This window comes from Clarias gariepinus, chromosome 24 (assembly GCF_024256425.1).
Source record: "Clarias gariepinus isolate MV-2021 ecotype Netherlands chromosome 24, CGAR_prim_01v2, whole genome shotgun sequence".
Classification (NCBI taxonomy): Eukaryota; Metazoa; Chordata; class Actinopteri; order Siluriformes; family Clariidae; genus Clarias; species Clarias gariepinus.
Window position 1 is genome coordinate 16,677,309 of NC_071123.1, and position 14,193 is coordinate 16,691,501.

The 14,193-nt window shown below is 40.6% G+C and overlaps 1 protein-coding gene across 1 annotated transcript in view; it reads right to left on the reverse strand.

Moving 5' to 3' along the window:
* Positions 1–9,044, reverse strand: part of vps37d (VPS37D subunit of ESCRT-I) — a 29,173-nt gene extending 20,129 nt beyond the window's left edge. Inside the window, exon 1 of the mRNA XM_053484835.1 lies at positions 8,728–9,044. Within this exon, the coding sequence (XP_053340810.1) occupies positions 8,728–8,850 (123 nt within the window). The 5' untranslated portion in view covers positions 8,851–9,044. The remainder of the gene's footprint in view (positions 1–8,727) is intronic.
* Positions 9,045–14,193: the final 5,149 nt, after the last annotated feature.

The window sequence follows — 14,193 nt, forward strand, 5'->3', positions numbered from 1 at the left end:
CTCACTGATTTCGATTTTTTATTTTGATGAAGGTGCGCCGTCGAACGATTTAATCGGTTTTCACTTCATTTTTTTTTTCACTTCCAATTAGCTCCTACCTACACTCTAACCACAAGGTATTTTTGTACCTTAATCTGAACAAGTCGTATTCAACAAAGGATGTGGGTTCTACCGCATGCGCACATACCGCTGCGAAGGGTATTTCGGGAAGTCTTACAAAGTCTTCCTGTCTTCTCATACCTTCGCTCACTTCCTGAGCGTTTAAAATGTCAGCCTGACGACTTTGCACCATGTTTCTATAACTCACCTGGGGCCCATAACCGTGTCTAAGCCTCATCTTTTTTTTTTTTTTTTTTAAACTATTATTTTCAGCCAGCTTGAATCCGATCTCGGATAATAAGATCGCAGAGTCAACAGCCACTGCTGGATTTCAGACCCTTTGGAATCCGGAGCATTTGGCCCCTCTTCAGAAGACATCGCTGGCTTAAGCCGTAACACTCTGTATATTCTTTCACCGTTTCCTCTCTCTCTCGCTCTCTCGCTGGGATTCTGATGATCCCAGCACAGCACAAGACGCAGTCTCAACAGCTCCCGGTTTTACCCCAAACAGAAATCAGCATGGATTATCCATTTCCTCTAGCGCATGCCTTGATTTCTGTTTACTCGCTTTACGGAGACAAAGTCTCCTAGGACCGTGCGGTTAAAATGATATATAGTCCATAAAATGATTATAGAACTGTTTACTGTGACAGATCGGTCCAAAAAAAAGAAAAGAAAATGTACTGTGCATCCTGTTTATTGGGAATGATTCACTTCTTTGAGCAGCCTTTTACCAGCTGTGAGGACAATTCGGATGCATTCTTCAAACAATCTAAAGCCATGCTATTTGGGTATTACAGCAAGCTACATAGACCAAACAGTCTGGAAATACACTTTGAAGTCGTGCGCTTGGGTGGCAGTCAGATAATAACATTGACGTCCTCTGCGCTGGATGGATGAATGGATGGATGGACGGATGGATGGATGAATGGATGGTGGGTTTTCCATTGTAGTCTGTCTTGGGATTTAAACATCACACCTTCCATCACAACAGGCTGTCTTGTATATGTTTGTTTAGTCTGATGTGCTTGACATCTGGAACGGACTGACTTGACAATTCAAAAAGCAACTCGCTATAATGTTGGTACTCGAACCATTTGCAATCCAAATTTTCCTGAATTGCAATTTGGCTTGTACTGTAAATCAAACCGTTTAAACCTGTCTTTGACTGGTAACCATTCTAGGATTTCCTACAAGATTCCCAATTGCAATTTACAAATAAAGTAAATGCTGCATAAAAGCTTTAAAGGATTCAAGGAAAATTTCATCCTGCATAACACTATTATGTGTTTTTACTGAAATATCAATGATATATAATATTGTCGTACTAAAGAAGAAATTAAACATCATCAAATATAACACTTAACAGTCCTGAAATCAAAAGAACTTATTTCGTTATCATCCAGCGATCATATAACTCGGAAGCCTACTGTAGAAGTAGTTAAGAGTGCAAAATGGTGCAAAATGTTCCAGAATGCATTGCAGGTATGTGACACACATGAGCTGAGTTAGTGCAGAGTTCCGGCCCAGTTAGTTAGCAATCTACTATTTAACACGAGTGATGGATTGAATGGGATTAGCATGAAAGTTATAGCTTAGGCAGCCGGACAAATTGAAGCGCTAAAGCAATGCCGCATCCGTCTCCTTAAGTAGAGGAGAAATGAGGTGCTAAATGGCACTGGCGCCATTATCAGAAGTTAAAATGGCATTGTCGGCGATTTAAGGAACCAGTGAAAGAAATCACCTCGAGAATTTCGTTAGAAAATTAGTGCTGTTACAGTTAATTATGAAAAAAAAAAAAGAATAAATATGCCTTTAAGGATGATTTCACAGAGATTGAATCTTTCTCCCTGGTGCCCTCGCACCGCTTTCAGACTATATTTCGGCGTTCCGAACCACCGCACATTTGTGTAATACTTTCATCAGCAGCCTGAGCACCGGAGGCAGCTGGTTACCATTGTCGCTTGGCAATGAGGATTGTAGATAAAATGGAAAACTGCGTGTTCTGCTCTCTCCGGCAACGCTTTCCATGCACTGCTATCACAACGTCACCAACGCCAACGGCACATATTGTCTTCCATTTCATGTTGAAGACAGGAATAGAATGTGAGCTGTAGTTTTTATAAAAGTTTTTACAGTACTGACAGCTGTACTGGCCATCATTTGATCATTCGGAACGCAAACATTAATTCACTATCAGTAAAGTGATGATGTTTTTCCATGCTAGTGGCCATGATATCCATGCCATCTTGGTGCAAATGGTGCAAACAATTAATAATATGGTCTTCAGGATTAGTTCTGCAGGGCTGCTTAAGGACTTTTTTCGCTCCTGTTTTCAGTCCAGTCCCTCTCCCTGAGCAGATTCGGAGCAGCGGTCATTCAAGCATAAAAAAACAACTTAAGGCATGAACCAGTGAGAAACAGATGATGACAGATGATCAGGCCGGTGATTAGTAAACTGCTGATGCTGAATGCTGAGTGGTTGGAATAGATGAGAGGGGAAATGAGGTTGTTGCTGAGGTTGTTACATAAACAACCAATTTTTTAAATGCATCTTAAGATACTTGGCAACTTCTTGCAGTAAAACATTTGTTCCCATTGATTTGATTTAATGTTATTTAATATAAAGAAATGAGGGTTGGCTTAAGACCTTTGGACAGTACTGTATGTCATAACGGTCCAGACTGTTTTTTTGCACCAGCGGCAGTCTAGACGGCCTCCTGAAGATAGCAGTATAATTTCTAGGCTTGTTTCCTTTGTATTTATAAGTAGGGCATTTACATCTGTTAGACAGTTTGCAGAGTCGCCATTGGCGTCATTTCTAATGTTTTCAGTTTTATTTTAGTTTATGATGCACAAATTTAAGCCACAAGAAAAATGTATAATAAGGAAGTGCTTGTGGAAAGGGCCAGTGCTAAAGACCTTTGACTTATTACATTCTAAACTTCCTTCAGGATTGAATCCCCAATAATGTTAGCATTGCAAGCAAACTGCCCTAGGACTTGTTTAGAAGACCTCTTTATGCAAACAGTCTTATGACTTCGCGCACGAGTATGATCGCTGTATTCACAGCTGCTTAAACACAATGCATAAAGAGAACAAACACACCAGTGTGAACAAGCCTAACTACACAAAGGCAAATAGAACCGGATCAGTCCCATAAGATCTATTGTGCAATAAGACATAAACACTAAGAGGGTGCTCATTCACTCATTGTCTATATTGCTTTATCCTGTAGATTTGGGGCACTTTGGCAATGCCAGTTAACCTAATGTGCTGGCTTTGAACTGGTGGAGGAAACCGGAGTACCTGGAGGAAACCCAACAAGCATGGGGGGAACATGCAAACTCCATGCACACAGACCCAAGGTGGGAACTAAGGGGGTGCCATTATGGAAATACTGTATGTAAAGGAGGCCTGATGCGAAATTCGTTACACTTCAAAGTAGATTATTTTCCAATGACACCCACATCCTTAAAATTCTTTTATTCCTTGACGATACCACAGGAATATGCAGTTAAAAACTCAAGCATGTAGTGCAGACTGAACATGGAATTAACAGCTAGGGATTCAATTTGCACGACGTCTTACTGATTTCACGCAGCGGGTTAAACTACAAGTTACTTCAAACCACAAAAAAGAAAAAAAAAGGTGATGATTTTCTCAAGTAGAGGCTTTTTCACCAGCACCGGTGTCACTGCATGTTCATGTCCCGGAACTGTCGAGTCACAACGCATCTGCGGTACAATTCATCAACGCATTTTGACACCAGCGCTTGAAGTGCAAACGCAGCAGCACCTGTACTTTAATCAAAACGAAAAAGTCTGTTCAAGGAAATCGACATCGTCTACAGTGTATTTTCGTCCAGGGTTCCATTTACCGAGAGTAAAATATCAGTTCCGGGGGCTCTGGGGTGACATGTCACATTAAACAGCAAACATCATTTATAAAATGTCATATGAGAAGATTTTTTTTCTTTTCTAGTCGGAGGAATGCGACCCGAGACCCTTGCTATGATACGGCTGTGCAAGTCTGTGTGAGAACATCAGTTTCGGGTGTTACGCGTTACGAAATATCTCACCTGCGCGGTTTCGCGCGGTGGCTGTAAGTATGGTTCATCATGATTTACCGCGAGTTTTGGCACTGTGATTAGGTTTCCATCTTTCCGTGCGTCGGCGCTCGTATAGTCAAACCGCATAGGTGAGATAGGGGGATAACAGCAGGAATAACAAAGTAACGCGTTAGAGTACTTGGATTACTTTTTTGATGTAACGAGTAATCTTACGCGTTAGGTCCGCCATTTAAGTACTCTGTTATTTAATTACTTTTTAAAAATGTAATCTGTTATTTAGACAATTTATGTAATCCGTGAGCCAGACAGCAATGATTCCCACTCCGTATTGAGTGTGTGAAAGTCTTCCTACAAGCCCCGCCCCCGATAACCGCCCCCCTCTGTTATTCCTGCTGTTATACCACTATCTCACCTATGCGGTTTGACTATGCGAGGACCGACGCGCGGAAAGATGGACGCGCTAATCAAAACGCCAAAACTCGGGCACCGGGTAGGTGGGATAGGGATGTTAGTAGTTAACAGATTATGGGCCAAACTTCGCTAAATGATGACGGTAGAATAATTATAAAGGTCTTGACTAAAACAACATGCATGAGGAATCGCAAAGGAGTTTTCATTTTCTGCAATGGAAAAGTACTCGAATTAGTTACTTTAATCAGACAGTAATGCTGTAATGTAACTTATTACTTTTTAAAGACAGTCATTTTGTAATGTAATTACTTACTTTAAAAAGTAATGTCCCTCAATACTAGAGAACATATGATACAAATTTGATTGTTTACAAGAGGAAAATGGCAGTTTGTAAAAACAGCAAAGTCAAAAAATATCTTTAGGAGGGGGTGTATGGGGGTGTACCTATGGCCGAAATAACTCAGAGAAGATCATTAACGGCGTTTGGATATATGCAAACAAAATTTGGACCGATACCCTAAGGACAGTGAAAGTAAAGAGAATCATTACTAGTGACGAGACACGGATTCATCACTAAAGCCTGAGAGTAAACGCCAGAGTATGGTACAACCATCAGCAAGTCACAAGTCAACCATCAGCTGGAAAAATTCATCAATGTTTAAAGTTTTCTGGGATTCTCAAGGACCAGTATTAAAACATCATCAGGAAACAGGTTCAACAATCAACAGCGCTCATCTCATCACAGTGAGACGCTTTTCAAATTCTGAAGCCTAAACATGCAGAGTGCGGATAATTTTTGACTCACCCTTAGTGACTGCATTTAGCTGGGTTAGCAAATCAGGTCAAGCTATAAGCTCCTTTGAGGGCTATAAATAAACACTTGATGTGAATTTTGAGTCAAGGGAAGCCTTAGGATCATTAACACGAAGCCTGAACCTGCGTGCCACCACTTCCCACATACCTTACAATAAAAAAATGTATAATAATTTCAAGCATTCTTATATTATTGCTGATGCTGCATGATGAAACTTAAGTGTCACATCAAAATATTCAATGCAGCAAAATGAAAAGGTCCAGACAAGTCAGGGCAGTTTATGGAAGAATATAGTGGAATAATGAGAAATGGGCAAGAATGTGATCGTCAAACGACACGTTTCTGCGGCGCAAATGTTGATCCTGGTTACGTGTGCAAAATTACTCCGTCTGCTGCTTGTGACTTGGAAATACAGAATGTCTTAAAAATGCTGTTTTTAAAAATAGACTAAAAAATTATGAACAAAGAAAATGCAAGAGAACTCCGTATTCCAATACAAGCAGCTATGAGCATCTATCTTGGTTGGCATTGTGCACCACAAGGACTTGAAGCCACGCCAAGTGTGAATTACTAGTCAAAGTCATAAAATGTGAGTTTTACAAGAAGCACATGAACTAAACGCAGCACTATGTGTGTTCTTGGGTGGTGGGCCAGGGTATGGGTATGTGTGCATGTATGTGGGTGTGTGCGTGTGTGTGTGTGTGTGTGTGTGTGTGTGTGTGTGGGGTGTGGGAGTTTGGGGGGGGGGGGGCAGTTGGCAAATTGTTCAGGGCTCTGTAAAGATTATAAAGCATGGCCCTTTATTCACTTCAGAGCAACGAGAAAATGGTTTCTCATTCATCTCCGCGGGCAAACAGGAGCTCTGCATACTCACTCGAGTAGCGTTTCAGGACAACAATGCCAGGTAATGTACACGGTAAAGCGAAACCCACTCAGGCGAGAACCCTCATCCGTCTCAGTGAGCCGTTGCAGCAGGCTCTGAGCGGTTGCCCTTGGAGACCTTTGCGCTCTCATGAATTTCGGCGTCGTGGCCGGGCTCCCGCATCATGCATCACTCGCCCACAATGACGCTTAAGCACCGGAGCAACAAAACACGTGACCTTCTACAGACCCGTGCGCCATGAAACCCCCCACCCCACCAGATCTCACCCCACCCCACCCCGCCCCGGCTGGTCGGCAGTGATAAACTTTTAACAGAGCGATTGGCGACATTTAAACACAGGAAACGTTTTTCAGAGATAACGTTTTTGTATATGTCCTCCGCCTAGTTGTTGCGAAAACAAAAAGAAAAAACAAAACTGCATGCACTTTGGCATGAATTGCAGGTTACATCGGAATGAAACACCATAACAAAGCATTACTTCATACGGTCGTTCATTTTCTGTTCTGCTTTATTCTGTATGGGCTCCTGGACCCTATCCTGAGAAAATTCAGGCACAAGGCGGGGTACACCCTGGTCAGGGTGCCAATCCATCGCAGGGCACACGCACTCACAATCTCATTTATTTACACACTATGGGCAATTTGGGAACATTCTTCAGCATAATCTACATGTTTTTGGAATGTGGGAGGAAACCGGAATATCCAGAGGGAACCAATCAAGCACAAGGAGAACATGCACACTCCATGCACAGTGCTAAGGAGTACACCACCATGCCACCACAAAGCATTACTTTGAATTTAAAGAAGAATTATTATTATTATTATTATTATTAATATTATTATGCAGTGGATTTTATGATTTCTAATTAATATATTTCTTCAAGCAATAGACCTCTCAGAAACAGTCGGGATGGCAACTAGAAATCAAAGGCTCATTCCCAGGATGACGCCTGCCCACTTGTTCCATCGAAGTATCCCTGCCCTGGAAATGCAAATATGCACTGCAAATAGTGCTACAATACTTGTTTCTCAAGTCTTTTTTTTTGCCATCAGGAGATAATATCATTCAGACAGTGCAGATTGTGTACTTTGGAACTGAGTGTATTATCATAAAGTTAGTCTTGTGGTCATCCCAGGACACTTATTCACAAAATGAGTAAACTGAACATCTGCTCAAGACATTTAGTGCACGTTTGACTTTATAGAATATAGTAAAAGCGGGATGATTTACAATCCGTCTATCAGCGGTTAAGGGGTGCTTGTTTCTCATGTTGTTTCAGAGAGATTTTCTCGACACTGTCGCCTCGGGCATGCTCCTTATCCGGGTAGGAAACTAACACTCGGTGGTACTTTTCATACTCCTGTTGACAAAACAGACAAAATGATGTTGGGTTGATGCTTAGGGGAAGGAAAACTGATTCAGCAGATTTCCTCAATGCTGGACCAAGGTAGCTGAAAGGCTGTCAGGGCAGGTGGTTCGATGTTGACCCAATAGCATTTTATTTTTAACCTCCATAGATATCTAAAGAACAGCTGGCTTAGTGGTCACAATGGTTTGGGTTCGATTCCCGCCTCATTGTCTTTGTGCATGCATGTTCTCCCTATGCTTGGTGGATTTCCTCCATGTTCCCACATTGCCTGTGGTGTGTGAATGAGTGTGTGTGTGTACGCAGTGATGGATTGGCACCCTGTCCAGGGTGTACATAAGGCTTCTGGGATAGGCTCCAGGCCCCCATTGACCCTGTATACAGGATTAAGCATTATAGACAATAAGTGAGTGAATGAGTGGTTGTGTGTTGGTGCTTTTGGCCTTGCAAGAATTTTATGAAATTGATTTATTTTATAGTTATAGGAATATGAGTTGAATGGAGCACTAGGAATGTGATTGCAACCTTATAATCCTGATTTAGTCTCTGCACCGAAATGCAACTCCAAACTTTAAGGCACGTACAGCAATTAAAACCGCGATTAAAGTCGTTAATTATTAACTCGCAATTTAAAAAACAAAAACAAAAATAAAAAACTCGGGATCCAGGCTAGGTTTAATTAACGCGCCGATCTGTTGAGCGCGAGGCGTCAGATGTGGCGCAAACTGCAACATTGTAACAGCACTGGAAAATTCTGCGCCCTGATTCCGGCGCGAGCGCTTATTAGCGATGCCAACCACGCCGCAGAGAGAGAACGACGCGGCTCCCGTCGTAAATCCGACACCGCGGAGTGCGGGGGAATGCGGGCTTGGACGCCGGTACGGCAAAAAATAAATAAAAAGAAGAAGAAAAGGAAAACGGTCCAGAAAGAAGCATGCATGATAAAGAAACAAAATGTTAAAGAGGGAAAGACAGACAGGAATAAAAAGATATATATATAGAGAGAGAGATACAGATACAGCTGTGGGGGGGAAAGCGCGCGCAGGAGCACGTCGTTATTCCAAACCCCCGAAACATCTCACCTTCTCACTGAGCCGCACGATCTTATCCATTTTGGTTTCATCTTGAAGCAGCTCCCGTAGTTCACTAGTGCTCAGGACCCTGTACCCGTCCGGGCAAGAGTTCACTTCCCTCTTCTGGGACATTGTTGTCCCCGTTTAAAAAGAAATAAAATAAAATAAATAAAAAAAAAAACCCGAACTAAACGACCCGGGCTAGCATGTCGCTCGTGCAAAGCGCCGGGAGTAGCCGAGTAGTCTCTCTGCAGCAGTGAGAGAAGAGTGTAAGAGCAGGCGCGAGCGGAGGAGGTCTCATCGGTATGAAGGCACAGCACTGTTTAGAGACAATGCAATAGGATAGCACACGTTTGCACTTGTGGTGCTAGGCCTTCCTTGGCCACAAGAGGGCGAGCAACTTGTACGTGTCTAATGCCTGGCACCCTTGTTTTACACACGCCTAACCAGCACCTCCACTCATCTGACGGCTCAGCAGGTGCTTTAGAAGTGTAGAGTCTGTGCACCACCTGTTGCTCTGCATAGTTTGTCATACACCTCATCCATCTGTCTCATCCATCCACTTCATCCATCTGTCTCATCCATCCGGTTCATCCATCTCCTTCATCCATTCACCTCATTCATCCATTTTATCCATCTACCTCTTCCAAAGGGCCATGACTGAACATTTTTTTTGTTTTTATTAAAGTTTGGGAATTTGAAATGTAAAAAGCTGAATTTGCATGCATGAATGAACTTTGTTGTTTTGTTTGTGTTTGTTTGCAGAAGTTGTTTATTTATTTTTGCATTTTTTTTTTCCCGTTCGTGTGGCCACAAGAGAGCAAGCAACTTGTATGCCACTGGCACCTTATTATATACACGCCTTACCAGCACCTTAACTATTCTGTCGGTTCAGCAGGTGCTTTAGAGCTAAAGAATGAGTGACTAGAGGCCACCTGTTGCTTTTCACAAATTTTCAGACACCATTTACTTCATCCATCTCTCTTACTCATCTCCCTCATCCATTTTTCTCATCCATCTACCTCATGCATTTTTCTTATCCATCAACCTCCTCCATGCACATCATTCATCTCTCTAATCCATCTAACTCACCCATCTCTCTCATCCATCAACCTCATCCACCTCATCCATTTCTCTCACCCATCTAACTCATGCATCTTTCTTATCCACCAACTCCATCTATCTCCCTCATCTATCCACCTCATCCATCTACTTCATCCATCTCCCTCATCCATCCACTTCATCCATCTACTCCATCCATTTACCTCATCCTAAGATGATTCGGCATGGAATTTAATAGTTTTGTTGAAGTTTGTACATTTGAAATGTACATAGTTTAATTAGCATATAAAGATGAAGTAATCTTGTTCGTTTGTTTTGTAGAAATTTGCAGATGCAGTTTTTACCTCTTTTTGCAGAAGTTTTTTTCTGTTTGTGTGAAACATCATCAATGTTGTTGTTGCTGTTGTTTCTGTTGTAGTTCCTGTTGTTGTGTTTGTAATTGCTGTTGTTGTGTTTGTTGTTACTGCTTCTGTTGTTGATTTTGCTGTGGCTGCTATTATTGTTGTTGTTGCTGTAGTTGTGAGATCCTTTTCATTTGTGTGTATTCTATTGCTCATGCTTGATCCTGCCTTATCAAAGGCAGTGTATCTTGTTTTTCATACTCTTCAGTTGCATACATTTTTAACTGTTTTTTTTTTACTATCACTGTTTATATAAAAACATGCCTTATGCCTTGTATTTAATATTGAATATTTCCTTGCATGCGGGTGCCATAGTCATAGCCCCAGTTTATAGTTGCAACCTTTAATGTGATGCCATCAGACATCGTCAGGTATCAGCCTGTGTCAAAGCAAAAAATGTAAAAATGTAAAAACTTTATGTTTAGGAGACTTTGCAATTACAATCAATGGAAATGTTTCTTTATTTTTATCCGAATTAATAAATGACAAATTTCTGAAATTGAAAAAATGTAATCTGATTTATTCCCCAATTAACACTTTCTGCTGTTTTTATATTGTTACATCACAGTAAATCAGTTCTAAAAAAAAACAACAGCAGATCGTGTGAATCAGTTTAAAGACGTATATTTAAATTTATTGTTAGACTTAATATTTAGAGCAGTCTATATAATCTCTTATAAAATCTGTGAAAGTGCTTCTTTATGAATTTTCTTTGGAACTTTTTTACTTTTTGTGGTTTATACACACAGTGGATCTGGCTGTTTATCACATTATACAATTATTAGACTATGTTATAAATCGTAAATCCTTCTAGATACGACCAGAGCATTACATGTCAAACAATGAGGTGATGCAGAGCCAGGGTTCAATAAGGGAAGATTTTTTTGTGCTTTATTGTACATGCATCAGACGCCCTGGGCAATGTAATCCAAACATGAGCTGCAGAATGTTTTTTTTAATACATGAAGAGCAGGGAAAAACAATCGAAGAAAAACACAATGAAGGTCATAGACCTTGACAAGTGAGAGTAAGTAAACAAGGACGCTTACAAAAGTCACACTAACATGAAATAAATCCTAATGATTTTGCCATATCTGTATTAAGTATTATAGAAACTAAAAAAATAATCCCTCAATTCCCTGTTGTGGGAGCTGCGCTTAAGGGCATTCATAAAAGCAAGCTTAACCTTTTAAAAGTGTTTTTGTAATCACTCTCCAGGTGATTATCCATTTATTCCTCAACAGAATAGGACTTCTCTTTCTACCTGCATACTTAACATATGAATGATAAAAAGTCACATTAAATATAGGCATGATTCTTATCAGTAGGAGTCAGCATTATTGTCATTTCTTCAAGTTTGGATCTGTTTCATGCCTTTAGAAATACACGAACAGCAACAGTAAATGTCCACTTCCTCTCCTCTAGTTTTTTAGTGCACTGTTTAAAGTTGTAAAGTAGGGTCGAGGTAGTATTCAAGTACTAATGTTAAATGATAACACATTAATATGCTGTTAAGCATCAAGTGTCACAAATCGAAACACTCACTCGACGAGGAATGCAAACCTCACATCCGTGGTACAGTGTGTCCTAAGATATGGAAATCTTATTTATTTAAATACTTATAAGAGAGAATACCTTGATTGCAACTTCTAAAAAGAATATAACCCAGGAAATTCACAGAATACAATCTGTTCACATTTTTTTTCTACAATCTGGTGTTCATTACCTTAGCACATCAAATAAATACCATATTTCAGTTGAAGGATGTTGAGGAATTTTGTTGTGCAAAATAAATAGTCCAACTTGTGTGTGTAGTAACCTTGTGGAGTGGCGCAATCTTGTGTAATTTGTACGGAAAATGGACTCCAAACATATAAAACATTTATTAAAACCTCTCATTTAAAAAGGAACACTACAGTCCAAATAAAACTTTTGATACCCACCCAGTCACTCACCTATATACCTACCTACCTACGTACCTACCTATTTATTCTACCACCTACATACAAGTGTTGGGACACAGAAGGGAAAACCCAGTACATTATTTTCATGATACCTGGGTGCTGATTCCATTCATTTTGCCCTTTTGTAAATGTCATGGTCGCATGAATATCACATTAGCAGATTATTTGCTCTTACCACACAGGCCACTGTGCTGTGAGGGTAGTTTAGAGTGCACCACCTGCAGGATTAAAAAAAAACAACATATTATCAACCTTAAATCCAAATGAAAAAATACAGTATATTAAAAGCAATTTCTTCAGGGTCGAGGATTCAATTCCCATCTCGGGTATGTGTGCATTAAGCTTGCATGTTCTTCTCCTGCTTTACCCCTGCATACTCCAGTTTTCTCCCACAGTAGATTAGACTAATTGTCGATCCCAAATTGCCAGTACTGTGTGTGCACGTGTGTGCAAAATGCGATGGGATGGCGATGGGTACAAGGCTCAGAGTCTCCTGGGATAGCCTCCAGACCCCCCGTAACCAAGTATAGGAGATGAAGATGATTATTAAAAAGCAATTTTGGAGTCAGTTTGGCAGTACATGAATTGCAATCAGAAAAGAATGGCGATACATAACTGAATCAAATTTAGTACAGACCCACTCAACTAACCTACCCAAACAACTATCCACCCATTCACCTACCTATCCACCCATCTACTGTACTTACCTAAACATCTATCCACCCATCTACCTACCCAATTACTCACTCATTTATCATCTATACTGCCTTATCCTGTATACAGGGTCACAGGGGTGCCTTGATCCAATCCCAGGAGATTTAGGGCATGAGGCGGGGTACACTCTGGACGTGTCAATCCAACGCAGATCACAAACACATGCACACATTCCAATCGGCCTAAAGTACCCTGCGAAATATACTTCACAGGGTGTTTAGCCATGTTAAGTGTGATTCTAAACCACAGGGGGCAAAAATGTTCAGTTCCAAGGGGACTGTGAATGGTGTAGGGAACGAGTGGAAGTGGGAATTTCCAACAAGTCATTGTGTCTCCCTGGAGCGTGGAAAAAATGGAACACGGAAAAGGATTTATATAATTATCATTATTATCGATGATGACATCATATTAAAAGGTCACAATAATATATTTTTTATTTAATAAAGAACTCCTTAATATTATATAGGCTAGTAATCTGTGAAAAAAAATCTCCGTACATCTTTAATCAATTATTAATTTTTATTATTATTATTATTATTATCATTATTAACAATGGTCATTTCCTCAAAGCAGCTTTACAAAATTAAAAAAAGATTTATGGAAGTGTGTATGAGTAAGAAAAAATGTGTTTAGATAATAATGAGATTGTGAGATTGTCCTTGATGAGCAAGCCAAGGGTGACAGTGGCAAGGAAAAACTCTCTGAGATGGCAATAAGAAGAACCCTTGAGAGGAATCAGACTCAACAGGGAACCCATCCTCATTTGGGTGATAACGGATAACAGAAATTATATAACGACATCATGTGTGTCAGGCTGCTGGAAGTTTAATATAACAGAAGTTGTCCAAGTTATTATGGAGTCCAGTTTAGCACAGGGACGAGTCAGCAGGTGGAGTGGACAGAGTGGGGTCTGGATCTCTAGAAGCTCAGGAGCAGCATGTGTAGATCCAAACCATTATAAAGCAGAGTCCAGCTGGAGGTGGTCCTTCTCTGGATGCCTCAAGATCTTTGCAGGGTTGGCCTCTTGCTACTGGAGCTGGAGCAATCTCCAGATGCCTCGGGATGAGTAGAGAAAGGAAGAACAGGTGGAAAAGAATTAGCGTATATATGATATCAGCAGCACTAGAAAGGAGTGTGCATTTAGATATACTGGTGTTATGAATTATGCATATGCCAGACTAAAGTTTCAATAGAATATGTTTAATAATGGTATCCAAGGTGCTTATGTTACCATAATGTGACGAAGCTCCCTTTACCGACATTCTCTGCAAATAGAGCAGGGAGTACCCTGTGAAGTACACTTCGGAATGGAACTCAGCTACACACATTGACAC